The sequence below is a fragment of the Anopheles funestus genome, chromosome 2RL, assembly GCF_943734845.2.
Source record: "Anopheles funestus chromosome 2RL, idAnoFuneDA-416_04, whole genome shotgun sequence".
Classification (NCBI taxonomy): Eukaryota; Metazoa; Arthropoda; class Insecta; order Diptera; family Culicidae; genus Anopheles; species Anopheles funestus.
The window spans coordinates 80,574,286-80,602,229 of NC_064598.1; the positions used below are offsets into that span (position 1 = coordinate 80,574,286).

At 43.2% G+C, this 27,944-nt stretch overlaps 1 protein-coding gene across 8 annotated transcripts; it reads right to left on the minus strand.

Moving 5' to 3' along the window:
* Window positions 1–303: 303 nt before the first annotated feature.
* On the minus strand, window positions 304–26,979 carry LOC125763732 (AF4/FMR2 family member lilli). 8 transcript variants are annotated; one of them, XM_049427160.1, is made up of 15 exons: window positions 26,866–26,979; window positions 10,870–11,293; window positions 10,493–10,787; window positions 10,094–10,357; window positions 9,939–10,025; window positions 9,630–9,848; window positions 9,241–9,544; window positions 7,293–7,920; window positions 6,174–7,225; window positions 5,762–6,088; window positions 5,177–5,671; window positions 4,922–5,098; window positions 4,673–4,846; window positions 4,458–4,582; window positions 304–4,104 (listed from the first exon to the last, which is right to left on the minus strand). In XM_049427160.1, the coding sequence occupies exons 3-15, from the start codon at window positions 10,601–10,603 to the stop codon at window positions 3,934–3,936; spliced, it is 4,134 nt and encodes a 1,377-aa protein (XP_049283117.1). In that variant the 5' UTR covers window positions 10,604–10,787; window positions 10,870–11,293; window positions 26,866–26,979; the 3' UTR covers window positions 304–3,933. The 8 variants fall into 8 exon arrangements, with proteins under 8 accessions (XP_049283117.1, XP_049283118.1, XP_049283112.1 ...); XM_049427161.1 differs by having other exon boundaries at window positions 6,174–7,222; window positions 7,293–7,923; XM_049427155.1 differs by having other exon boundaries at window positions 7,293–7,923.
* Window positions 26,980–27,944: the final 965 nt, after the last annotated feature.

Consider the following 27,944-nt stretch of genomic DNA (forward strand, 5'->3'; position numbering starts at 1 on the left):
GTTGTGATCGCAGGAATGATCTCCAATCTGTTGAGCTAATGTCGTTGAGCTTTCATAGAGTTGTCCATGTCGAGGAAGGCTTGGTATGCTGCATCAAGCACCGTTAATCGCTTAATCTTGAATTTCTCATATTCTCTAACGTAAAAACAAACCATACAGCTTTTTTTTCAAATTTTAAGTATATTTTTATGGTTTTCTGCCATAATATTTTCCATTTTGCAGTTTTTTTTTTGTCAATCTTTTGTATTATATCTCTGTATCTTCCTTATACTGCGGTTTATATCGTCTTTTCTTCACCTTGCGCTGTCCGAACGACACATTCCTAGCTTTCCCTCTTTCTTCCTTCCTGCACGACACACACGCCTCACACAGCATATTTTCTGTTTACGATTACGATTTACGTTTAGCTACTCTCCGGGGCGATGCGTTTAATTTGCTACAATTTGTTTGAGTTTCCTCTGTGTTTGCTTCTCTCTCCGTCCCTTCTTTCATTTGCGATGCGTTTCCTTTTTTAAAAATGCATCAATATCGACCGCGGGAGCGACTATACTTCTTATCGTACATCGATTTCATATGAACGTATGGTTCTGTGTGTGTGTGTGTGTGTGTGAGTAGTAGTAGTAGCAGTAGTAGATAGCAGGATTATCATCATCTTCCTCAATATAATCGTATTTAGCAGCTTCAGCTTCAGCAATTCAGCTCGCACAGCTGCTGTGTTGTGTGTTTATATGTATTTTTTGCAGCACTTTGTAACAGCTCATTTCAACAGCAGCATAAATGTACAATCACATTTGTTTCATGTATGTGTCTCTCATTAGCAGCTTATTATCTGTCCGCTTTCAGTGGTTTATAGTTTCCCATACGCGTTACAATGGGATGCTTTTGCTGCTCCTTTCAAAGCAGATGTTGGGCGGTATCAACACTTTTCCAGATTACGTTTATTGTTCCAACAAATAAGGATAAACGAATCATGAAAAAACTACTGCTTACAGTAGTTTCCTCCTTTGCCAAGGAATGCAACAAGTTTTCCTCTTTCCGTCTATGCGATCAACGCACCGGATTAATAGGTTATACCCTGGGGGAAACCGGATTATTTTATTGGGGGAAACCAACACACATCCGTTAGATAGAAATTCGAAGGAAAACTGGCATATTCCGCGCCTCTAGATAGAACAAAATCAGTCAGTATGATAGGATAAGGAAATGGGCAGTAGAGACACGAAGAGAAAGCTATTCGTCATGCTATTCGATATATTGCACCCTTAACGTTTGCAATCGACATGATCGACTATCGATCTCATCTGCCCACCACCTCACAAACGCCTTACGCGCAGACTGTTTTGAGTTCACCTTTTTGGCGGTCAGAATTACGTACGGTTTCGCTTACGCGGTAAGGATGATAAGTGATGACACCGCCCTTCTGCCCGTTTGGAGGCCATTTGTATAATCGATACTTGGGCAGCAGCTAAGCGATGGTTTAACTATAAACAATTTCATCGATCATTCGGCTACTATCGTATCCCGTCATATGCTCGTCAACTTTGCAGCAGTTGGTTTGATTATGGAGGTTTTGCCGTATAACTCTATATAACGCTATATATGTATTGCATATTATGATTTCACCCAAGATGTTCTTATACGTCCCATACGCTACTAGGGAGTTTGTGTTGCTTTGTAATATAAATTCAGTAATCAATATTAACCAATAATAATTGTGAAGTATAGTAATATAGTAATTTCATCATCACACTCCCGATTACGCTTGCGTGCAACAATCCACACTGTTGGCGTTTATCTCTGCTGTATATTTATGTATCTATACAGTATCAATGCAGTTGTAGGGGGGTTTTATCTGTCGGGCAAAATCTTTCAAAGAGACATACACTGTAATCAAAAATCATACACACGCCATATCTATCCAAGTGGGGCTAAAATTATAATCAATTTATGATTAAAAGGAACAAACCATTCTTCCAGTATGCAACCAGAACGAAAAGGAAGAAAAAATGCTTCGTTGGTGCTGTGCCCAGCGCATATGGCAAGATGTTAGTAAGCGGCTTCAATGCACTGTTTGATTGGCTTTATACAGACGAAAGGCTTCTGTTAGGTTTGAAAGAATCTTTTGCGTAACTTATTAAGTCAGCGATTAAACCAACATCATTTACATCGATTCCGATTTGCGGCAATACAGTAAGACATCACTAAATCAATAGTAGACTTGTGAGCTAAATCGAAATTGTGTTAAAACTTTGTTTTTACTTCGGGGTTCAACCACACACTGATATGAATGTTTCGAATAAACATTCGTGTGTGACAGTTTTTACAAACATCTCACTTTGAAACAAGATGTTTAACAATTGTGTGAAATAAAGGCAAAGTTTTGTCTTTCGATGTTGTGTTGAAAAATTCATTTCAATTGTTCCATTCATGCAACTACATGCCACTTAGTGAAATCAAACTGTATAAGCGCACAATGAAAGTAAAAAATAAAGCATTTGAACAATAGAAAACTCAACACTAGTGAGCGAAAGTTGCTGCAATATGGGAACTAGAATTTCTGCAAGTCTCTCACAGCTTTCCACTTCCAGCGAGATACGAGTGAATCGCTACACGAGAAGCCTATCGTGTGTACAAAGCCATACAAAACGATGTCGATTGGCGCCTTCTTTTAGTCTAGTTTCTTGATTTACTAGGTATAATTTCGCAAAACGATACAATCGGTTGCATCACTTGCGTTTTAGAACGTTTAGAAAGATCAATATTGTGTTTTTTGCGTATTATTTTGAATGTGGATCCATACTGTTCTGTATCTGCAATTCTGTGTTTCCCACAATAGCTCTCCTGTACCTGATAAAACCGTGGATACTGTATGTTTGTTAACAACAGCTCCACATCAATCTTCAACCTCATCAACCTGGCTTTTCCGAAACCTCAAAGGGCTAAATGCGGATATGTTTGAACCATGGTTTCCAACACATTAGCAGCACGGAACCACAGCTCAAGATTCCGAATCTAGCTATCAGACCCAGTATCCCTTCTTGCGCAAGGGAAACCACGTCAAGGCCATTGAGATTCCTTCTACACCACTCGCACCATTCGGAATCACCGACTGAAATCTTAATTTGCTTCATCTGATGTGTCTTCGAGTTTGGCTCTAAAGCTTTCCACCGCAAAATCATTATCCGTTTGTGTGCGTGCATCCGTTTTACTGTACGTTGTGTGGATTATGTCCTTAACACCGAACTCTATTATTCGATTAATCAATCGCACAGAAAATGACGGATTGCGAAACGCACAAACGAATAGCGCTTTTGCTTTAACTTTTCCTATTCCATTTTGCTTCGTGCGCGGATTTGCGCGTCTCTTCGGCATGTTTTTACTATTCATCGGATTGATTCTAGTTGATTTGGGTTTACGTTTCGATCTGCTAACTCTATCTTGTACCATTACAGCTTTGCTAAACCGAAATTGCAAGACCCGCAAAAGTGATGTTGATCTGGGTGTAGATGTGATTTTAATGATCGATATTGCTCGTGTCGTTTAGTTTCTTGTTCAGTTTTCAAGTGTTGATGCTGTTTACAAATAAACGAAGTCGTAGACTAGATTACTCACTGTACACTCTTGTTTGCCATCTGTCCAGCTCTCTTTTATGTGTGTGTTATCCATGCACTGCGGGAACAGCTTGGAAGTTTTGTTAAACTATTTTGTATATTGACGCCGTATCTGTCTGGCTTTTTTTCGGAAAGTGAAAACCACACCAAACCATTAAAGCGTAACTGCTTTGTTTTACACGATAAAGAAAGGAAAACCTGTTCGGCTTTACGTTATTAGGTCCAGGTGCTGACGCGTGCACCACATGGCGTCAATCGGAAATGTGTGATTACTTGTGTTTGCGTTCATCTGCGTTCGTGTGCTATTATGCGCTGCCAAATTTTAGTTGATGCATTCCGTTTTCTGCTTGTTGTTGCCGGGGACGTTGTTCTGAAAGCCCGGTGGCATTGGGATCGAGTACTTGTCGAAGCCGTTCGGGAAACCGCAGTTGGCTACTTCGTACATGAAAACGTTTCGCTCATTGTTGATGATGTTGACATGAGAAAAGTTAAGCTGAAATCAAAGTAAAAAGGATTGTAAACAATTGTTTTATGAAGAAAAAAACAGCAACATTTAGACGATGATCAAGTACCAGGATTTAACTGCGGTAATTTGAATGATTTTTTTAAGACTTTACACACACACAACCCCAAGCTGCAAATCGGTTTCGAGTGGATTTACTATAAAACGTTCCAATTTATTGTCAAAATTATAAAATACACTAAGCAATAGCAATTTAATTTTCATGAATGTTTCGGGCAGCATCTTTGTTCATGAACTAACTTCTGTTTTCGATTTTAAAAACGCGTTTTCCGATTCTTATCGTTTGTATTGAAACATTTGTGTTTTCGCCTAAATGTTCTTACCTGTGGATTTGCTTGCTGTTGTTGTTGCTGCTGCTGCTGCTGTTGCTGCTGCTGCTGTTGTTGCTGTTGTTGCTGCTGTTGACCCATCAGGTTCGACTGCAAGTTGAGACCATGGTGTCCGAAACCTTAACCAAAACCGAATAAAAAAAAAGTTGTTAATAAAAAGCGAAACAAAAGAAAACACTTACTGTGCGGCATTTTGCTCTCAAAATCACCTTGTCCAGGTTGAATATTTTGTGGCTGATTCATTTGCTGCTGTTGCTGTTGCTGAGCATTCAGAAACATGTCACCCCCGGCCGGTTGATTGGGACCGTTCATGAAGGAGAACTGACGGTAGGAAACGATGGCTGGATCCATCGACGTCCAGTCGGAGAGATTATTGCCATACGCTGTAAAAGTCACATTCGTGCGTTAGTTTCCGGGCGTTGGCAAAGAAGCGTTTTGCGCTACACTGACACGCTTACCTGGTTTGTTGAGTCCGGTTTGTTGTTGAGCTTGTACCAGATGCTCATTCTGTTGGTATCCTAGGAATGGTTGCTGCATCTGCTGATTCCAGTTACCATTCTGCGGCGGTTGCTGTGGTGGTTGCTGTCCGTTAGGCATTTGCATACCGCCATTCATGAATGGTAAAATTTTGCTACCTGGTATTGTGACAAAACAAAGGAAACAAAATTTATCATCGGCCAAACTTAGACGAAAATGCCCGCTCTCTTACGCACCCTGTGCCCGTGGTACCCCGAAACCGAACGCGTTCATGTGATTGAAGCCAGGTGGCGGCATACGGGTACGTTGCTGTTGCTGCTGTTGTTGATGCTGCTGTTGTTGTTGTTGTTGCTGCTGCTGCTGCTGCTGCTGCACGTTCTCCAACAGCTTACTATGGTTGGCACTGCTCTGTGGCAGTTGTTGCTGATTCATTTCATCATTCATCAACTCGGCCAGCGCCTTTTGGGTCTCCAGGAACGGATCGAACCCAAGCTCATCGTCTACGGTCGGATTTTGGGGATACTGCTGTTGCTGCTGTTGCTGAGTTCTGTTGCCAGCCTGCGGTTGCGGTTGTTGCGATGCAGCAGCAGCAACTACTGCTGCCGTTGCTGCCGCTACCGCAGCCTTATGCTGCTGCATTGAGCGATCGCTACCGTTTAGCAACGGATTGTGTGTGCCCATGTTCATGTTAAACAGCCGCTGCTTTTGAAGCTGCTGGGAGCTTAATAAACCTACAAAAACCGAAAATGGGGGAAAACATGTTAATGTTAACACAGTGCCAACAAAAGGGTGATAGTTCACCAAAAATTGTTTCCACTCACTTTCGTTGTGTTGTTCGAGGAAATGGCCATTAAGACGGTTGTTCTCTAGCGCTAGCAGGTTCATTTCTACCGCTTGCTGTGGGATTGAACTTTGTCCATTGAGTAAAAATTGCTGCTGTTGCTGCTGTTGTTGGTTTTTATGAAAGTCGAAGAACTTGTTCAACTTGGACATGTTGGCGTTTCCGTACATCTGGCTTATGTCTGCTGTGTGTAGCCTTTGTTGCTGCGGGTGCTGCTGCTGCTGCTGCTGTTGTTGCTGCAGCTGTAGGCTTGGGAAGTTATTCCGCATAGCGACTGTTTTGTGCCAATAATCAGTTGTTCCAAATTCTGGAGAGAGAAAAAATGTATTGAGACGTGGTTAAATTAATAATCTTACTAACGGCGACATAAATGAATTCCACTTCCTGCTTACCGTTAAAATTATGGAATGGCGGTAGTCCATTCAGTCCATTATTCAGGTGGTTACGTTTCTGCTGCTCTTGCTGTTGCTGTAGTTGCTGCTGTTGCTGCAGGCGAAGCCACTCTTCCTGCTGATCCTCCATCATGTACTTCTGCCGTAATAAGCATTTGCTGAGAGCTGGGTCAAGCTCGTCGGCCCCGGCGTTCATCATGCTACTGTCACCACCATTGCCGATCAGTCCAGCAGACAGCTGATGCAAACGAGCTACTTGCTGTAGCAGATGCTGCTGGTGCTGCTGCTGATGCTGATGCTGCTGGTGTTGTTGTGGATGATGCTGTTGCTGATGTTGCTGTTGCTGCTGCTGCTGCTGCAAATTGCCCATGTTTTTCAACAGCTCCTTTGCGTGCTGTTCGTTTGTGTCGTTTGTACCGCTTAAGAGATCGGGAAGTTGCGAAGAGGTCAAACCGACGCCCTGAAGACCGCTACCACTATCCACACCAAGGTCCGCGGCCGTCACGCTCGGCTTGCCGTAAGGATCGAACGCGTTGTACGAGAAAAAGCTGCTATTGTCATCCAGTATGCTGTCGAGCTTACTGTACCGTGCGCTCATATCGAGCAATTCATTGGCAAACTTGTGGTTCATGATACCACCAACACCACCATTGCTAGCGGTGGTGTCCGTAACGGCCAATTTGCCCATCGACGCACTGATCACAGCCGCACTGGTGTCCGTACCATCATCCAAACCACCGTACAAGGACGTTGTAGTAGAGGATGACGAGGCTACCGGAGCAGTACTTTCGCTGTCCGCCTTTTCATCGCCCATCGACGAACTGGACGACGGTGACGAGGAGTTGCGATTCGATTCACCGGCAACCGTATCGGTTGTAGGTGGTATGGCAATAGTTTCATTTCCATCCGTGGTACCCGCTACGGCTTCACCTTCCGGTACAGCGTTTATCACATTGCTGTCACCATTGGTAAGCGTATCGGCAAATCCGCCCGGTGTGCTTTTACCGCTAGCCGTCTCACTGTCTACACCGTTCCGTGATGAAGCCGAGCTACTGTAAGAACAATAAGACAAAAACGTTAATGAAAAGCAATATTAAAGAAAAGCAGTTCCTTTACTACCTTAACGAAGGGGAATCCGTTTTGCCATCATTATCCGACGACAGTGCGTCATTGTCCAGATCCTCAAAGTCCAGCTCGTCATCATCATCGTCCAGATCGTTATTGATAATATGGCCATTTGCGTTCCCATTGCTAATGCTGGTCGCCATGGTACCATTGCTGATGCCGTTCGTTTCTCGCTTCTTGCTTTGTAACTGCTGATCGCTGCTATCGCTGCTGCCCTTAAGCTGCTGTTCTCGTTCCCGCTGCTGTTTGAGGTTTTTGCTATTGTTCTGTGCTTCCTTACTGTTGCCATTTACGAGCGCATTGTCATGCGTTTCGTGAGCACCGTTTCGCTGCTGCTTGCCCGTACCATTCGCCGAAGCCTTGCTTCCCTTTCCGTTCACCACCAAAGCCGCACTTCCTCCCTTCGCAGTAGCAACAACAACACCGTTGGCACTAGACACGTTACTTGTACTATCTTTATGATTACTGGAATTTTCGTGACTATTTTTGTTATTGTGTTGTTGTTGCTGCTGCTGCTGCTGCTGCTGCTGCTTGTTCTTGCCTCCTTTAGAGCGAGATTTCGTTTCGTGCTTTCGGTCGGTTCGATTCGTGTTTTCCTTGTTGCTGCTGCCACTCCCGTTAACTGCTAGAAGCAATAGAATAAGCAAGAAGCAAACTCGATTAACACTAGCACTAGAAGCCCTGGAACTTGGCAAAAATTTTTGTTTGTAATTTTGTCAAATAGGTGCACACTGGTGCAAAATAATCAAAGTGGTGGGGTGGTTGGTAGGTAGAGGTCGTTAATAACAGTGACGGAACGTGTGTATCCTGTGTTCTGCTTACTCGCACATTTCCCGCATTGTAGTATCACATAACGAGCTGTTACTAGCCAAAATCATACATAGAATTACAAGTAATTAATATCTCATGTAAAACATACGATAAAAACCTTTTCGTAACTGATGGAATGTGTAAACAGTATTGAAACATACCAATATTTATATGGAAAAAAGATGAAACATAACAAAGGCTCGTTGCTAAGTAACACAACTTTCTGTTTACGTAATATTCATCACAAAGAATTGGCGTAAAAAGCATCAAAACAATCCCCAAATGAGAAATTATAAAGAAGCAATGAAAGAGAACAGCATAACAGCAATGGCGCAGTACCATTACAGCAACATACAAAAATGCAAGATATAATATGTAGGAGCACATTTTTGGCAGAGATATCACCAGCAACCGGCGTTTGCTTTTCCCACCTTAAGTCCGCCACCGTTCATTGTAAACAATTCACATCTTGTCACATCAATTCTACTTGCACACACACACACACACATATGCACGCACGAACGACTATTAGGTATGGTCGTCGAACATTCGAGGTTAACCGTGAGATGAAAGATCTCAAACATTATGCGACTATAGAAGAAGAACTCGCCACACCAAATTAAACGAAACGGAATTCAATAGCATGGAAGGGAGAATGTGGTTGGATGAAATCGTGTCACTGAACGAGGTCTTGAAGGACTACCGCTCGAACGCACACTCTTCTCTTCACTTTCAGCTCCACTTGCAGTTGGATGCATCGAGACATAGCTCTTAGCCGCGCGCGCTCGATTAGGGTTTAACTCACACACACCTGTTTTACCGTTAAGCTTATTCTCCTTATTGCTACTTCCGCCGCCGTGTGCGCTGCCACCGTTCGGCGTCGTCGATAAGCTGGGCCACGCTTCTTTGCTCGGTATCGGTCCATTGGTAATGTCGCTAATCTGTTTTATATCACTGCCGGACGACGATTTGCTGGTGCCTCTAGTGCCGACGCTGCCGCTGGTGGTGTTGTTGTTGCTGCTGCCGCTAGTGCCGCCGATGCCAGACCTGGGTACACCACTGTCACCACTACCACCACCACTACCCGCACTACCTGCACTGCTGCCAATTACCACCAGCGTGGAGGACGCACCTGCAGTTGTTCCTGCCGCCACAGCTGCCGCTGCCGTAGTTGCCGTCGATGCCACCACTGCCGCCGCCGTCGACGACACCAGCCCGGCGATCGTGGCCGCAGTGGCCATACTACCACCGGAAGCCGTCGCCACCACCGCCGCCGCCGCTGCCATCGCCGTCGTACTACTACTGCCGCCACCACCGCTACTACCGCCGTGACCATTTTGGCTATTCGCTCCTGCTGCCGACGTCAGACCTAACTGCGCCTGCATGGCATCGTGCAACCGCTTCTCGTACTCTTGATGCTTCCCCTGGTGCATCTCCTACGGGGCGAGGGAATGAGAAATGAAGCACGATATTAGCTCAGTTTACTCCAGAACAATCCATCGGGGTCAAAACAACATTTACCTCCTTCGTAAAGCTAGCCTCCTGGTCACCCAGTTCGTGCAAGTACATACAGTCCGGCTTGGGACAGGTTTGGTTTTTCATAAAGTGGCTACAGTACTTCGTCGTACCTAAGCTCGTCTTTATCAGTCGACCATCGATCATGATGTTGTTCACGCTTTGGATCGCTCTCAGCGCGTCGTTGTTGTTGATGTACGTCACGTACGCCGACGCCGAGGGACCCTTCGATTTTGGGGTGGGGATAGAATAAAGAAAAGTTTTATTTTACAAAATAATCCAAACTTGATATGAACGATGCCGCACTAAACATACCTGCACACCCGCATACGTCGTACTAGGGTTGATGACCACTTTATGGATCTTACCATACTTTCCGAAGTATTCATGTTTCTTCAGAATCTACAAAGCAAACAACCGGTACAAATAAGATACGATCTTCGCACAATTTATATCATCGCATGACTGACCTCCGGATCGGCCAATCTGGGCGGCAACCCAACAACAAACACCAGATTCTTCTGCACCACCCGCACATTCGCGAGGTGTTTGCGGTTTTCGGAAATCTTCGCCCTCCGCTGCTGGTCCCGCTGCCGTTTCTCCGCCTTGAACGCCGCAATCTGCTCCTGCGACAGAGGCGTAAAGTCGGCCGGATTTTCCGGGTACGCCTTCCGGCATGCCGGACACAGCTCGTTCTCGTCCGTGCGGATCCGGTGCCAGCAAAAGCGGCAGATCTTTGCGAGTGAAACAAGAATAACACAATGGCTAAATTAATACTGTCGTTCATACACCCGGGGTCATGGGGGTTGGGAAATTACTTGAATCTATCGATTGCTAGTAAATTCCACTCCCCCGGTCTCTCACATTACCTGATATCCACAGGTACAGGGGTAGAAGTTCAGATCATCCACCTCTAGCGGTTCCATACACAGTGGACACTCAACCTGCTCATCACCACTGCTGTTGTTCATCATGTTCATAACGATGACCACCCAACGTCGGAAACGGAAACGTCACACGGCACACGCACACACTCACAAACACTCACTAAGCGCAACACAGAAGGGTTTCGAAGTGGTGACAAAACGAAAAAAACAAATATCACTGTTTCGTACAGACGGACGCAGCAAGAGTTTGCAGCGCCCCGTAAGTTGATGCAAACACCTGCAATGGGAAATGTGAGAAAAAATTCGTTAGATGTCAATGTTTTTTAACAAACACTTTAACCGGCCAATTCCATACATACCGGAACGAACAATTCGACCAGTTATGTTCCTTCTCTAGAGCGGAAGGAAGTAACCGTCGTGGGCACACACGTGTGCAGTGCCGCTTCCTTGCGATAATCAATCAAAATTCGCTCGCTAAACGGAGCAGGATCACTGTGCAAACAAATACTGCTGGGTAGAGATGGGTTCGCTGGTCTTGTGTGGTTGCCGTTGGTAGGCTTTCCCGGGATCGATCGCGTCGAGGATCGCGGGAGGCTGTGTCGACGGTACAACACCAGCGCACGCGGCCTTTAACTGGAACGGAACCTGTACCTTTTTGAACTGATACTAATGTGTGAATGTATGTGTATGTTTGTTCGTGTTCGGTAGTACAACCGATTGTGACAACAAAACTCTGCACTTCCTCTTTCACCACGCGATAATCTTAGTTTGTACAAGTTTAATCTGCAATGAGAGATTGAAAACGTAGAATATGTTAGTGAATGTTGTGGTGAGGAATGATCACAACGCAATCCTTGTAGCGATACGAATGGAATAGTCCTAAAGATGTTCAAAAAATAAACGAAAATATCTCTTTTTCACGCATATGCTCTCTTGTCGTAATCTCTCGTCACGTCAGGACTTTGATACGCCGCAGGAAACGGTACCGAAGCGAAGGACATAATAATGCCGTTTCTTACAATTGTAGTTCTTGTTGATCATTTTAATGGAAAAAGAATAGTCTCTAAACTTGGATCGGTTCGCAAATTAAACCCTTCAGAATGGGGAAATGCGATCTTTACTGGACACAGTTTGAGTTTTGCCCGTAAACCCGGATCGCATTGCTTACTCTAAAAATATTCACATTTGAAACTTTAAATGCAATCACCTCAATGGTGATTTCCCCCATTTGCTTTATAAATGACCACTCTTGTCGGTCAAGCGAGTGGACGACGTGCTACTAATAGACGGACCGTAACCGTTTGTAAAAGTAGACAGAGCAGCGCAAAGCAAAAAAAAGTTACTCATTCTCAAAAGCCGACCTACGAGTAAACCTAAATATAGCTCACTAACTAGAAAACCCCCCAAAAACCAAGAAAAACACAACACTTTACTACCGCGACGGTACGACCGAGATCCCTTGACCATCATTTTTCCTCTAATTCGTTTGTGGCATCTAGAGATACGAACCACCTCCTCTCTTCGAGGTTCGTACAAACACGTTGAAAGACATCCCAACAGTAACACAAACGGTTATGGTAATTCTAAAGCTAACAGCATGGTAGGATTTGAACTTTGTATAAAAGGTGCAACGAACGGGTGTAATCAACTGGGCGCTAGTTGCATGCTTATGTTTGCATTCTATCCACCCCACCCCAGCTGAAGCTGGCTTGTTTGTGTAGTGCCTGAGCGATTGACGTATTTCTTTGATCAGCTGGAAACTGATCGTTGGGGAAGATTCTGGAACAGAAAGGGAACTTCGATTCAATGTGACTCTATAGCTTCTGCAGCTCAAGAGGCACCGCTTAGCTGGACAAGTCAACCCAGACCAGACTATTTTTCGCTTCATGCATTCGATAGATGAGTTTGATATGAATACATTTCACTTTAATATCCTATGATGATCAGCAGGACTACTTCAAGTTAACACACATAAGCACGACTATTTTACTTTTGATAACAAAATGAGACCAAGGTTAGTTGCACAACCACAAACAACTGTACTATTGATAGTTTTACGATCCAGATACTTGAGGACTCACTCGCTAATGTCAAGTGCCACGCAGTTTAGATCGGTGATAAAAACCATCGTCGTGCAAGCGCAAGTGTGTGACTCACGCGCCATTCGCACATTTGTCAACCACAAACAACACAAACACAACAGTGCTATTTACTGCTAAACCTGACAAACACCGTTATGATGTGACGAGTATGACCTATAACAGGAAGCAACCCTTAAATTATCGAAGGGTTCTCTTTTACCTTCACTTTTAGCTCACTGTTAAACGTGTTGTACAGAAGATACGCTAAACCTAAGCACATACACACACCCCCGGATTTAGTGGACGGTTAGATCGAAGGAGTTGGAGTTGGAAATGGACGCCATGTAAGGTCGTAGGATGGAAACGCATTCCCTAACTTACTTCTAGCATGGAAAGTGATTTTAAATACAATAGCTTAAATTAATTAAAAATAGCTCTCTCCTACTCTACGGCTAGAATTGCTACAATACCCCTTCACTTCCTTATGTATCTTAAACAAAGATATGGCTTAGGAACAGTGTATGACGATCACGATAATGCTTTGTTTGGGGAGATAATAAGCTCTTGGTGCGCTTGACATTAGACGCAAGCTTGCTGCACGGCCATAAAACATTGGAAAGGAAACTCCAACCGGATACTAAGTCAGTTTCCCTGTTGACAGTTACTTCTCTCGCTCTCGTCCTCTCACTGTCTCGCTACTAATGTTGTGTTTGTGTCTCCGTCATTTAAACGCAGCTGATCAGTGCCGAGCAAGGTTTAACTAATAAGACCGACGACCACCGTTCGGTTCGCTCACAGCATTCGTTTATCTCGACAAAAGTAGGAATTGCGGCCACGACAAGAAAAAAAAACACGCATAATTATGGATCTTTGTTGCAATGGATGGATATGGTTGGCCTTGGCGTAAGGTAACACTGCGCCAATGTAGCTCTCTTTCGCTCCCTGATTCCAGTTGGTTTGCAAGCGTCATCATTTGTGTTGCTGGGCTCAGACAGTTAGTATCCATTTTAATGCGAGTTCCGGACACAATCGCTTGTGTTTAGTGTTTGGATGCTCCCATGTTTGACAATATATGTGGGGCCTATCCTGCTACATGAAATATCAACCATTTCTCTGTAACGGTATCTTGTAGGTACAGCGGGATACGTTACACCCAGCTTTACCCCATATTCGTCTACCTTTCGATCTTCAAGGGCACGAAATGCAGATTCCTTCAAAAGCGCGGTTTAGCACTAATCCCTCCGTACGTTGGCAATATTTCTGAAACTTTCGTAAAGTTCACCATCAACTGGAACTCCGTCCAATCACCTCATCTGCCTTGAAATGTACCTCCTTGACAAAAACCGGCTCACGAATTGTTCAATGACCGCACACACACACGGGAAACAAATAGCTGCCAATCTATTCAAGCGCCTTGCTGGCGGTGGCTAAAATAGTTTCTCACATCATCAACATTACCCGACCCGACATGCTGATTCATGCGTGACCGCAAAATCGCGAGGGTTGGTGTGCATTAACCGATGATTCGTGTTTCTTTTTTTCCCTCCACAGTATCAGCATACATGCGAAAGCACACACACACACACACAGCATGCTCTGTATGTGTGTTTGTTTGAAGGTGTGATGTTCGATATGGATGTCTTGAACGCGACTCACTGACACCATTGCAAACCGGCTGGGGTTCGTTCATGGGCTCTGCAGGGTATGCTTCTGCTACGTCGTCGAACGAATCGAACTAGATTTATTGAACTTTAGTAAAGCCAGCCGGAATGTTGATGTTTAGTTTCCTCCGAAAAGCATTAGCAGGGTTTTCACACACAAAAAAACCAGATCAACTTCAACAAGCTTGACCTTTGCCGGCGGCTTTTGCTGATTGGGTTGCTCTTCATTTGTACATACGGTCGCTTCGCTTACGATGACCTCCAACTAGGACGCGTTCGTAGAAAAGGCATCGTTTTAGCCATACATACATCAGCACATCAGTAGAGTACGCAAATTTCAATCGTTGGCTGCTGTCTACACATTATCATATGGCCGCCCTTGAACTTTCCGAAACTGCAACGTTTCCCTTCCTCCTTGAAACAGTGTGCTAAAAGTAAAATAATACAACCCACCCCATTCCGCAGTCATTACCCTCTCAGCTGATTCGTCATATACAGAGCCGACTTCTCGGGAACACTATTTTCATTAATTAGGTGTTCTCTCTTCACCAAACAAACCAAGCAGAATACCTAGATGAAAACGATCCAGAGTTACTATCGCTTCCATAGCAACAGCATACTGCTATTCGTTGTCACCATCAGACAGCAAGTTACAGCAGCAAATATTGAACTCCATCAAAGCTGGTATACCTAGGTAGCTCATTTTATGTTTAATTGTGTTTTTTTTTGCATCCACGCGTAACAAGGTTGTTCCCCATCGGAAAGACATACATCGCCACTACTTCTCCAAGCTTTTTGTGTGGATAAGGAAACTAGGGGGAATGATGGAGAGGGGGAGGACGTTCCCTTATGCATCACCGCCAACAACAACCAGTACGGGTGCAGAGAGAAAGTGGAGCAACGCAAAAGTGAAACGGCCACGAAAGAAGCGAAAAGAAAACAACGCGCGGGGTCACCCGGTTCTCCACCACACCCCCATCCCCACTCAACTGCTGGATCGCTTGCTGTTCGACATGTCTGTCAAAATCAGCTGCTCCATTACTGAGGAATGGCCGATGGGTGAAAGGAGGTTGTCAAAGATTGCCGAACAACCAATTGAGGCGTGTGTAGCATCATTTGTGTGTGTGTGTGTATGTTTCGGTGAGTATATGCGTAAAAATAGGGAGAAGAAGACTATAGTACTACATTTACTGCGCAGATGCCCATTGCGCATTTCCGGTAAGCAGCTCTGGTGTATGTGTAAATTTGTTGTTGTTGTTGTTGATATGTGTGTAGAGATAAATGTCTGGTGCCAACAAATATGCAACACTGAGTGCAAAGAAAGGCATTTGAGATGACTCTTTTTACTATTACAGAGCTTCCCGAAGTCGTCAAACTTACTTCACACTAGTAATCTGACAATTTCCATACAACGTATGTTAAACTCAATTAAAAATATTAAACCAAATGAGTTGCCACACAAACCAGAAACGATTGCCTCCTTCGATCGCATTTCCTGTCCCCATTCAATGACAGAATGAGCATTTGCCGTGCTACTGCGCTCCACAAAACATGCCCAGTGAATGTAACACTACCGAGTGTCCTTTCACAGGGTGTTACTTCGCCAGCACACTGACAGATCTCGGCCCACTCGATTGACGGTTGTGCAATCGCAGAACAAAATTACAAAACTGCATTCGTATGCACCTGTGTGTCCTCTTCTTCCATGCGCTGAATCTCAGCTGAGCGAATTAAAGCTCAAAGTGCGGTTCTCGTTCTCTAACAGCACAACCCACATCTCTCTAACCTAACCTACATAAGTACACACCAAAGTGGCAACTGTTCGTTCCGTAGGTACACGTCAGTGTCCACGACAGCAATTTCACGAAGAAGAGTAGCCTGGCGCGACGAGATATGGACGATGTACACAAAAAAATCAAATACACATTACAACCACACAACGACGTATCAAACGACGAGTGGACTTGCCCGGTAGTGTGACGTCCCGAGCAATCACAAGAAGTCCCTCGGTTTTGCTGATGTACATCTTCTCGAATGCACTCAGACAACGGAACATCCTCAATTGCACTTTTTTACATTAAAACGCACAAACACCACCCTACGAACCTGATCCACATGATGCACACAATCTGTCTTTCTCTTTCATGGGATGCATAATGCAGTAATTGCTTTCTGTTGCCATCCTGTCTGTAGCCCCAATGTGTTCTGGAACAGTTGTTGATTTAGAGAGAGGGATTCAGCAAAAACAAGAAAGACAAACACTTGCATCGGAATGTTTCATAACTGGTCAGCTTCGGTATCTTATCTGTTGCCGTAAGTCTCCAAAATCTAGGCGTCAAAACAAATCTTATCATTGGCAGATCACATCAGGAAGAAGTTTTAGCAGATAAACCTAGCATAAGATAAGCTGATACAGAAGCTGAGCTATTCATAAGATTTGCCCAGTGATTTTGTGAGATCATGTGGTGAATCTTTTTTCAAATTCAGAATAAAGGAAGTTTCCTATACCTTTATCTTACTCCACACATTCGTCTTCAGCTTCAGCGCTTTCGGAGAATTGATTTAAAATAAACGATTAACTCATTTTGCTGCTAGACCCTCTCAACAACCTGTCCGTCCGGTACGCCTTTTTCCTCCAAGGATAAACTTTGTTTACCACGGCATCACAGAGCTCGGCTCAAACCATTTGCTGCTTACAACACGCAGCCAAGAAACTGTCCGACCAGCGGCTCTAACCACAAAAACCTGCACCCCCACGCGACATGACATTGAACAAAAAATATTCCACGACATTTGAGTGAAACCAACCCTCTTTAAAAACGCGTGTGCACAGAAATTCCCCAATATAAAGTACCACTGAATGATATGACAATTGCTCAGAAAAAATGACTTCAGTAAACATTTATCAATCGCGCTTCAATTTAGGTATGTTTGTGCCACAACGACGTAATACATTCGAAGCTTTACTAAGGTAGGCTATATTTGCATGACCTCGCCCTCAAATCGCGATGCCTACTGCGCGGATATTAGGGTGTGCTACAAATTATGCATTTTATCCATCTTTTTACCACACAAACAATGCGGTTAAACATTGGCGAAATATATAAACATTTTACGCAAAACCAACTGAAGGACAGGCCTCCCGCACGGTGTTAGCAATGGGATCGCGCAAAATTCCATTCCTCTTCCGTGCTATTGAATAGAACGCGGATTTGCGAAAAAGTGAATGTGCTTTTCTCATCATCTTCACAACGCAACGAACGTGCAGATTTTGGGCTGTAACCACCGTTCACTCTGGTTGCAACAATACTGTCAAAAGCTGATGGCGAACGACGTGCAACGGTTTTACATGTCAGAATTAAACATAAACATGTCACATGTCTACTGCTCTCACTTCGCTTCTACAATTCAAAGTTATCATTCTTACCACACTTTTCAATGGATTTTCTCTGATTTTCGACCAATTTTGAGTAATTTTCTTTTGACAAATTTTCTTCAGAGTAACATTCAAATTACTCGTAGTGTGTAGTTGCATCCGAGATACTAAATTAAAAGTAAATTGTAATACTGTATCTACCACATTAAACCTTGCAAAACACTGCTAAAAAGGCCTGAATCGTTTTGGCTGCCTTTGTTTAGCCCATTTTCTTTTTATGACTGATTTTGTCAGTCAACACAAAAATGAACATTTAATTTTATTTGATTATGCATCGCTTTGACGATCATGTTTAGGTCATGATCTTTCCCGCAGTACCCTTTTTCACATCACTTCCTTGCCCGTTGGAAAACTTATACCTACATTGTGTTTCGAGTTTTTTTTTTTGCATACATTTTCGCACGAAGAAAATGCTACACCTAACTACTACTGAAACAGGATGTAACGATCTTCACCATTCACAATCATAAGTGACTGTGGCCCTGTACACTCTTTTTTTTTTCGCTTCTCGTTTTAAAATGTTTACGTCCGGTTTGGGTCACACAGCGCATCAAAACTTGCCACATGCTCATCTTTCATCTTTGATCATCTTCGGGTTAGAAATTGGTAGTCGAAAGCGCGATGCTGCGTTTCACCTTCGCGCTGATGATACTTTTTTGTTGTTGTTGAATCTCCCTTCCTATATTACAAATGCACACACGCGTACCTAAAACTAAACACTCTATCTAAAATCTGTGCCTTTTTACCAAATTATACTGGCGGTGTACTATTTCTGTACAGTACAAACACCACTACCATCAGCTCATAATTGACCATTCGACCTGCTGGGTAAGTGAGAGTTCAAAAAATGCGTCTCGATGGGCAAATGTTTTTTTTTGTTTTGTTTGTGGAGGGAGTCTAATCTGAAATCGACGCTCATCGGTGGCCGGTGGCGTTGCAGAGGAAATAAAACAAACTCACAATATCAAATCACGTCGCTTGGAACGTCGTTCGGAACCGCTCCGTCGGTTGTGGTCTTCGGTAGAGTGGAACGAAAAATCGAAAGTTCTTCACAAACCGCCCGAATTTTATTTCATCAACACAGCAAAACATCGCCCTACAAATGAAAAAGGCTCCACACAGATACACGTTCACCGTGAAGTAGGAAACGGCCACTTTGCTGTATTGAAGTTTGCCAACTTGCAGGGTAGCTAGGCATTACTAGACACGCGAAATGCAACCCAAAACCGGAAGCTGCACATTGGGTGGCAGGGGAACACAATTTTGAACCAAACACACGGCACCGTCGTCCGGTGAACGTTGTTTATTAAGTAAGCCAATCAAGCGAAACATTATAATCTTTGTTAACCTGGTCGCTACACTAGACTTTGTTGGAAGATTAATCAAACATGCGAGAGAAGGTTTGAAGTCAGCTAATAATGATTAAATTTCTGATCCCGAGTGCCCATAATGATACTTTGTTTTATGCAAAATTCAGAGTGATTGGTCAAAAATGTTATAAATAATGTGTCAAAGACCGAGGACATTCATCAGTTACGAAAGGCAACTACTTTGTAAACGCTATTGTAACCGCCTCTCATCTTCATTCTACACGCTTACGTCCACTGTGGCGTGTAGTTCATCTCCAAAAACCAGCTGTCGATTTATCAGCACAGTCAATGTACCACTCGGGCCGAAATCCGATAAGCCTTATCGCATGGCCAAACACAAACAGTACAGTGGCAAGCAAATAAAAGCAAATCAACACCCGCTTAAGGTCAGAGAGCGCAGTAAATAAGATACGCAGAATTCTTTTGGCTGTCCACCCTGCCTGCAAACGTACGTCCTTTTTTCTTCTTCCCACCCACCGGAAGAGGACAGGTCTTGCGGACAGCGCAAAATGCGAAACATTGGACGCATTTCGTTCCGAGGCGAGTCTGGGTTGTACGATTGCGCAAAAATTGCGTCTCAAAATTAAGTAACGCGCCATCTGTGTGTGCGCACGGCTCGCGTTGCATACGCGCGTAGGAACGAACGCATACGTTCATAAAACGTTCGCGCAAGCTGAATGCTAAACGCGGCAAAGCGTTACACGATTGGCCAACCCAATCAATCTTCCTTCCCGATCATTCCTTCCAAGCGGTGTTGTACGGACGGGAACCTGTGTCTCCACAGCTTGTAGTGCAGATTGCACAGAGCGAATGCAACAATGCACGGTCGAGCACGCCAAGTCCGAGTTTGAAAAGAAAGATGTTTCTATTCTGGCCCCATCCAATTGCATACCATCGTTCAGTTGGAGCGGGTTGTTGTCACAAATGGGCAGTTTTTTTTCGCTTCGTTTCTCCTGTTGACGTTGGCATACACAAACACACAACACAACGAATAGACGGCAACGTTATTGCGTGTGCGTGACTTATTTCGCTTATTTTTTCTGCTGCGTACGTGACTAACCCACGCTAATAGTTTTCAACCACTTCAAAGCCACATTCAAACAAACGTCAATCAGTGCAGGTGGGTTACGGAATCGGTTGATAGCTTCTGTCGGCTGACCCAACCAGACCTTTTTCGGGGGTCTACTTCAAGCACACAAAAATGCACATTCAAACGCCCACTGCAGCGTTGGAGCGACTTGGGTGTGTGTGTCTGTCCGTAGTGGTTCCAAGTCCTATCTCCCATGTTTCTCTCAAACCGGCGTAAAACAAACAATTCACACCTCAATGTATAATTGCGTTTCGTTATCACTTGACAGGGTGCGGTAATTTTCCATTCGATTGTCGTCCAAATGGTAAATCTAAAGCGGAAAGAGAAGAGTATTACAAGTCTGTCTGATATGTACAGTGTGCTCTACAAATCGGGTTTCCCTGAAACCCAAAAAAAAACAGTCGCAATTTGGTGAACTGACGGATATACCTACACGATTGTGGTTTTGTTTTTTGTTTTGATAACAACACCTGTTGGTCGTGCGTAGCACATTCGCGAATAGCAATTAATCGCCCTTTCCTGATGCAGAGATTATACTAATCATTTTGCTTTGTTTTATTACATTATCCGTTGGATTTATTCTATCATTTGAAAGGCATTAAAAAAAAACTCTTCATTGTTACTTCGAGGCTCGACATTTCCACCTCAAAGCAGAACCATCAAATCCTACTCTAGTGTCTTCCGTTCGCTCGAGAAAAAAAGGTCAAACTGCGATGCTGCATCAAGCGAGTTTACACATAAAACCCACAAAGAAGGCAAACCAGTTGCTATGGCGCACAAACAGTTCGTACACTCTAGCCTCGCCGTTTCTAGAAGAGCTATAACAGAAGAAGCAAGAAAGAAATCAGAATGTTGGTGAAGGGTAACCGCAGCCTGCTTTGATTTCCGAGTACATACCTTCAGTGAGAGGAACATTACGGTTCTGTTTGGGGTTGGGGCTAGGTACAGCAAGTGTAACTTCAACACATGAATCCTAATGTTTGGCCTACCAACCCAAACCCAAACGATAGCTGAGTATTAGCTTAGTTGAAATTATCGAAGATCGCTTTTGTCGAACACTTTTCTTTGGTATATTTGTATGAAGAAGGAAGCTGCACATAAATCCAGGGAATTCTGTTCTCTCTCTCTCCCACAATGCATTCTTTCGTTCAGCCTGGCGTCCGCTTCAGGTTGATGGACTGAAGTGTGAGGGTCCCCATATTGCTGCACGTGTGGATCGATCGAACACACAAACAAAACGATGGAGAAGTGTGCATTTGTATGTGCACCAACCCGGGAAATGGGCAGCCAAGATCCGTCTCGAGATCTTTTCTTTGTTGGATATAGCTTTCGGTTTTGGAACAGCGCCGTTCTGTTTGCACTCTTTATCCTTGTCTGGGTGGGCGTTTTACGCTACGAAACACGTCACTGTTACGCAACAATTTGCCGAGGATAAATATTTAATATTTCCGTCGACCATTAGAAGGTAAGGTTTGCAGGCCAACCCAGGTATTGTGATTATTGAAGATGATGAAATGAATAAGGCAAGACCCAGTACTTCAGTTTTGTTGATTTTTGAAGATCGCTTGAAGCATGTATAATGGTACTTTGGGTTAAAATCTCGACTGAAATGTACCTGGCAGACCTGGAACTGATGAATCTAAATGCATTACATGCTGTAGATAGCCTAGACCAAGCCTACCACGGAAAATAAAGTTTACCAATGGAATCATTTCTCCAAAACTTGCAACTATTTTCACATCTTTAAGTGAAATGTACTGGAACACATTTAGCATTGTTTAATGTATTGGTACACTTCACGACGGCAACATTGGTCAATCTTTTTCAAGCAGCTTTTTGTGTCATAACGTGTGTAAGATTTGTCTTCAAAGAATCGCATCGTCCAAGCAGGAGTACCTATTAGATTTCGTCACTCAAACGTTGATTACTATGTATTTTATCTTTAGTACACCGTGAGCATGTAATCATTAGTACAGTAATGCTTGAAGCAGCATCGGAAAGGGAACAATTGCCTGGTGTTTTCCACCATCCCGGGTTGGGGTGGGGCAAACGCACACGCATAGCCATTGTTACGACGAAAATGGCATGTTGCATTATTAGCCTAGGAAAATGCAAAACGCTTCCTCACCACCCGATGGACTTGGTAAGCAGTGTGGGTAATGCAAACATACGCGTCGTTTCCAACAACTGGCAAGAGTTCGATGACGCTTTGAAGCGGATTTGGCGATTTCATTTTCACTTTCTATCGACAGCAGTAGTGTGACGGAAGGGGAGGGTGAAACGCCTTACGATCAGTCCGTCGTCGTTGTCGTCGTTGCCGTTGTTTTGAAGCAAAAACTCAAAAAGAAGAAAAAAAAACACACAATATTACGCACGCAAGCTTAAACTTCTGCCGTAAATATATACACACAAGCAACGATCAACGAAAAAGCGTCTCACATTTTTTTTTGTACAGGCATCTTCAACTGGCTTACTACGATTTTCCATTTGCTATTTTCACTTTACGAGCTATATTTTGCTGCAGCAATCAAACCAGTGTTGCCAATGCGGTACGGGAAGTAACAAGCAGCAAATAAACTCCTTCATCTTCTTTTGATGTTGTGGCTATTGATTTCCAAAAAAAAAAACACATACAATCAAGCAACGAATTTTTGAAGAAAGTATCATGCGGAAGGGGTTGCAGAGGAAACACGCAGGTAAGGGCTCCATTGTTTGTGTCATGTGATTTCAAAGCTACGGCGGTTATAAAACGTTTCCACAGCTGGCTTTGACGTTTCTTCTTCAAGGGATCGGAACAAAAAACCTCTCCAATCGATGTGTCACCACTGTGAATTAGTTGGAGATGATTTAAATCTATTAACTATTCCATATTCTACACTTTTTGCACGATAAGCACGGAAGCGTTATTCATCTGCAAATATCATCGTATCGGCCGGATAGGCGGGTGTATGCCACGTACGCACACAAAAACTTGTCGGCAGCTTCCTGTCGCCATTCTGAGCGAGATGGGGTTGCCTTTAGGTGAGTTCTAGCGCAACAGCATAAACAATGCAGCGGAAAAACACTGGGAACAGCGCTTAAGCACACACACACACACAACAACACAGATACACACAATCACTATTTCTTCTGCACTCTTCAGTACCGTTGTTGCTCGATCTTGTAGTTATGTTTTTCTTTTCTCTTCTGCCATCAACAACACAGAAAAAAGGTCATCAGCAGCAAGTTTCGCACGCCAATAGTTGTGTTTCTCTTTTAATTGTTCTTGGACACGCAACAGTGAGGCAAGGAAAATGCAACCACAATGGGACGGCAAAAAGTTTTACCACAAACCGTCCTTGTCCGACGGTTACTGTGTGACGTTGTTGACTTTCCCAGACAGGGTTTTGTGATTGAATTTCTTAATGGGGTGTTGTATTGCTCACAACAATTAGAACATCAAGTTAAAAACTACATTCGATGCTACAACGAAATTACGACACACACACACACACAAGAAACAAAAACACGCCTCACGGTGTGCTAACTTTCGTACCGTTTGCAATCAATAAACAAAGCACAATGCTCAAGCAGTTGACATTTAAACTGCGAAGGTGTTCAACAATCACGACCGTACAGCTCTCGAATGGCAGCCATAACTGAGCACGACGGAGCATCGGTGGAAAAACAGAACGGTATACCAAACAGGTATGATTTCGTTACTCGCTACTTTATGCTTCGTTTGCCACGTTTGTATAAGTGTTGTTTGTGTGTGTGTGTGTGTGCGTTTCGTGGTGATGCTGGTGTTGGTGCCATGGAGAAGGACAGATTCCCTTCCCCTTTCATGTCCACCAGCATGATTCAAACAAACTCCTCATACGCGGCACTACATTCTTTGTTTGGCACTGTGTATGAAGTTGCCATAATGTCGACACACTGCCCAAACACAACCATACAAGCATACGAAAGGAAATTACAACTTTCCGACACTGGTACAGCCGTCAGTCTAGTAGTGATTTAAATCATTCATTAATAAACTTCTTCTTCGGTCCCTTCGTCAAAAAAAAAAAACAAGAAGAATATGCAAACCTACAAAACGTAAACTTTTTACGTTATTTCACTATAGTCCCTTCGTTTTACGCACACTCGATACAAACACATACACACCTTAAGATTCTTTTCTTGCATGTACGACTCACACACATGCGCTCATATGTTCACTGCGGACTTCTTCTGTCTCATACTATTGCATTTAATGCAGAATATCTTTTTCTCTGTCGCACTCGTTCCCAGGCTTTCTCTCTCTTCCTCGCAGTCTATAAAAGGCAATCGCGAAGCAATAGCAAAGGGGTAGAAAAATATGTATACATACACACACACACACACTTGCACACAACATCTCGAGCATTCCGTCACCACTACTAGCGCATTTAATGTTTTACGTTTTTACACATCAGTTTCATTATGTTTGTTCCCATTTTCTGCTTTTGTTTCATTGTTTTCTCTCTACTAACAGAATCTACGATTATTGATTATGTGCAACTAATATTCTTCTTTCCTTTCTTGTATCGCATTATTTCGTGCAACATTCCATGAATTAAACAGTGTTAATATATTGTAGTATTTAAAATAAAAGGCTCCATAAACAATTGCTGCGTATAATGTAATCAATTTTTTAAACTGCTTTTAACAGCCAGTAACTTTCACTTAGCGCTTATTTCAGTTGTATGCAACTGATTTTAGCAGGTTTAAACGTGATGTAAACAATAAACTTTTCTTAGCGCAGCTAAAATTTCTCTTCACCAAGCGGTAGTCCGTTAATTATTGCGCATCTGTGCAACATTTTGACAACTCGTGAAAGTTGCATTCATTAAGCGTCTTTAGAAAATCGTAAAATATTGCCAGTAGTGAAATAAAACACAGCCAATAGCTGTCAATGAATATCCTGGGAGACAAATCCGTATGGTTTTTGTAAAAAAAAACTACAATATTTAAAAAAAAATAAAAGAGAGCATCGACAATCAAGACAATTTTCCAAGAAGGAAAACAAAACAACTAACTTTACACTGGTAGTAGTTACATCATGGTATCATCATACACACTCTCCATACACATCAAAGTGCTGGCTGGTTAGACTGAGTCGCTGTTCCGTGTGGCCACAAATACACCGGCCATCCATTTCATGCTGCCACCGTGTGTGTATGTGTGTTTGCGTATTTATGTTTCGTTGGTTGAATTGTTGGGCAATATAAGAAATAATTGGTTTCATACATTCCACGAATTCGCTATTCCATTTTCCGTTTGTTGAGTTTCCATCATCACCGAGGATCAACAAGATCGACAATATGGACTTGTTTGAACAGAACACCTTTTTGCAGGATGGTTTTGTATTGTTGTATCTCTTTCTTCTTATGCTTCCATATCGTACCACCCTTTTGCGCTTGCCATGGATCGATGAAATCTCTTTCCAGAATGCAACCCTTTACATAGCCATCTTTGTCGTAGTCGTATTTCGGCCAATGTAACGGTGCATCCAGGGTTATTGATTAACCGTTTGGAAGATTCAACCAGAGTAGGCCATGCTGCAACTGGGTGTGTGTGTGTATGTGCTGGATAAATTTGAATTGATAAGATGACTCCTTCGGAAACAACAATGATTTCTGTAAATCACTTCCGCAAAGTTTAACGACGGCATTTGTATACGCTTCGCATATCCATTGTTGTGCTGCTATGAAAGGGACATTGCAGTTGTTGCGTTTGTCTTCATTTTCGTCTTCATACTGTGGAAACACAGTACAACAATTGCATTTAAATAACCTTCATCCGTTTCGCAGCTTAGAATTACCGACATCCGAGTGGGCGACAATTAGGGCTCCCTCTCACTTTATGCTTTCTATCGCATTTCGTAGAAATCACTAGAAGAAATGTATTCCACCGCTCACACAGCACCGCTGGGTTGCTTCGTACTTGAAATACACAGAAATTCACCAATGCACACGCGACGATGACGAACGATCACACAAATTAGCACCGTACGGGCAACACGGTATCCCTCTCTCTGCTTGGTGGTATGGATGCTGACGGTAGTGTGTCCGCTCTTGGTTTTTACTACCAATATGTGTACTATACAACCGTCATCATCATTATCATCATCATCATCTGCGTTGCGCTACCACTACACATCGGTTGACTCCCATACTACGGTACTATGCGGCGAGACGAGGACGTAACTGTCCGCCTGCTGTTAGCTGCTACTGCACCGACCAACCGACGGTCAAAGTGGCTAAGTGGGTGGGGGAGGCACCCCCAACTAGAAGAAGGGCGAAAGCGGATCACAATCGGGACGTCGGTTCCGTCGTCGTCATCGCCATTCCCTCACAAAGCACCCCCAATAAAGGAGAGCAACCGTCTCTGCCCGTGCTTCGAAGGAAGGGAGATAGAAAAACATCTACCAACAGCAGAGTGAGCACCAACGCAACATTCACAGCTGACAGAGAGAGACGACCGCTCCGTATGTGAGAGCAAAAGCGGAAAAGCGAGAGAGAGATTACGAGTACGAGCTAGGCAAGGCAAAAAAAAATTACTTCGAGAGCTGTCCACCATAGCAAATTTTTTGCTTTTTACGGACCACTTTTTAGACGACGAATTTAGACACTTTCCAAACACTTTCGCTACCGTACTCGACCGTTTCCACATGGGGCACGATGTTACGTGTCGTTTAAGCACAATTTTAATTACCTGATACGCAAATATGCAAGGTAAAAAGCAAAGATTTTCAGCCAGGAAAATCGTACGAACTCCGCGGAAGATGGAAAAATACCCAAGTGATGAATTTTGACAATTTTCGCGCTGTGGTCGTTCGACGGTTCCGCCAACTGTCAGTTGAATGGTCGATGTTTTTGCAGATACTATACCAACTGCAAATAGAGTTTTTGTCTGTCTGCCGAATGAAGGTGACAATTAACTGATTGTTTTTGTTTGGTTTATTTTTCCTGTAATATTTAAAGCAACATATACTGGTAATATGAATATGCTCGCACAATTCGAACGATGGAACGCGATGGTGTGAAAATAATTTTTATTGTTAATCGAAACTTGTACTACATTAAATGCGGGGTTTAAAATGTATAATTTGATACTCTCTCTTCTTGGCTTTAACGACCTTACAGGTCACGCCGGCCATTTCTGGCTTACTAGACTTATTTTTACCACGTAGCTGGATAGTCAGTCCTTGCTACGGGGGGACGGTCCGGATGGGATATGAACCCGGTCCGGCCGTGTGGACTGGCGCCGTTTATCACATGTACCACCGAGCTGCTCCTTATAATTTGATTAAGTTTATTATTATTTCATTACGATAACTTTATAAGCTGTCGAATTTGCTGATTAAAAAGGAAACGAAACAAAAATTATCAACCAACATATATGAACGATTCATGATGTAAGAAATACAAATTAATACGATTATAGAGTACAAGTCCCGAAGGGTATGATATCCTCAATGGAATAAATGTAAATTTTCGGAAAAATCGATAAAAAATTTATTTTACAATTTTCAAATATACACCATTTCTCCACTGAACCTGATTTGACATTGTTTACGCTTGGGTGATATCACGCCCCGCTGCGGATACTAGCAGAAGCTCGTTTTCGAGTAGCTAAGCTATTTCGAATATTTTTCATGCAGTACAATGGTTTGCCTACATAAAAAAATCAATTGTGTGATTTAATTTAGAATGATTTAAACATAAACTTTCCCGCTCAAAATGCGTGCAAATTTCTCCAACAAAAAAACTACATTTACAGTTTTCTTAAAA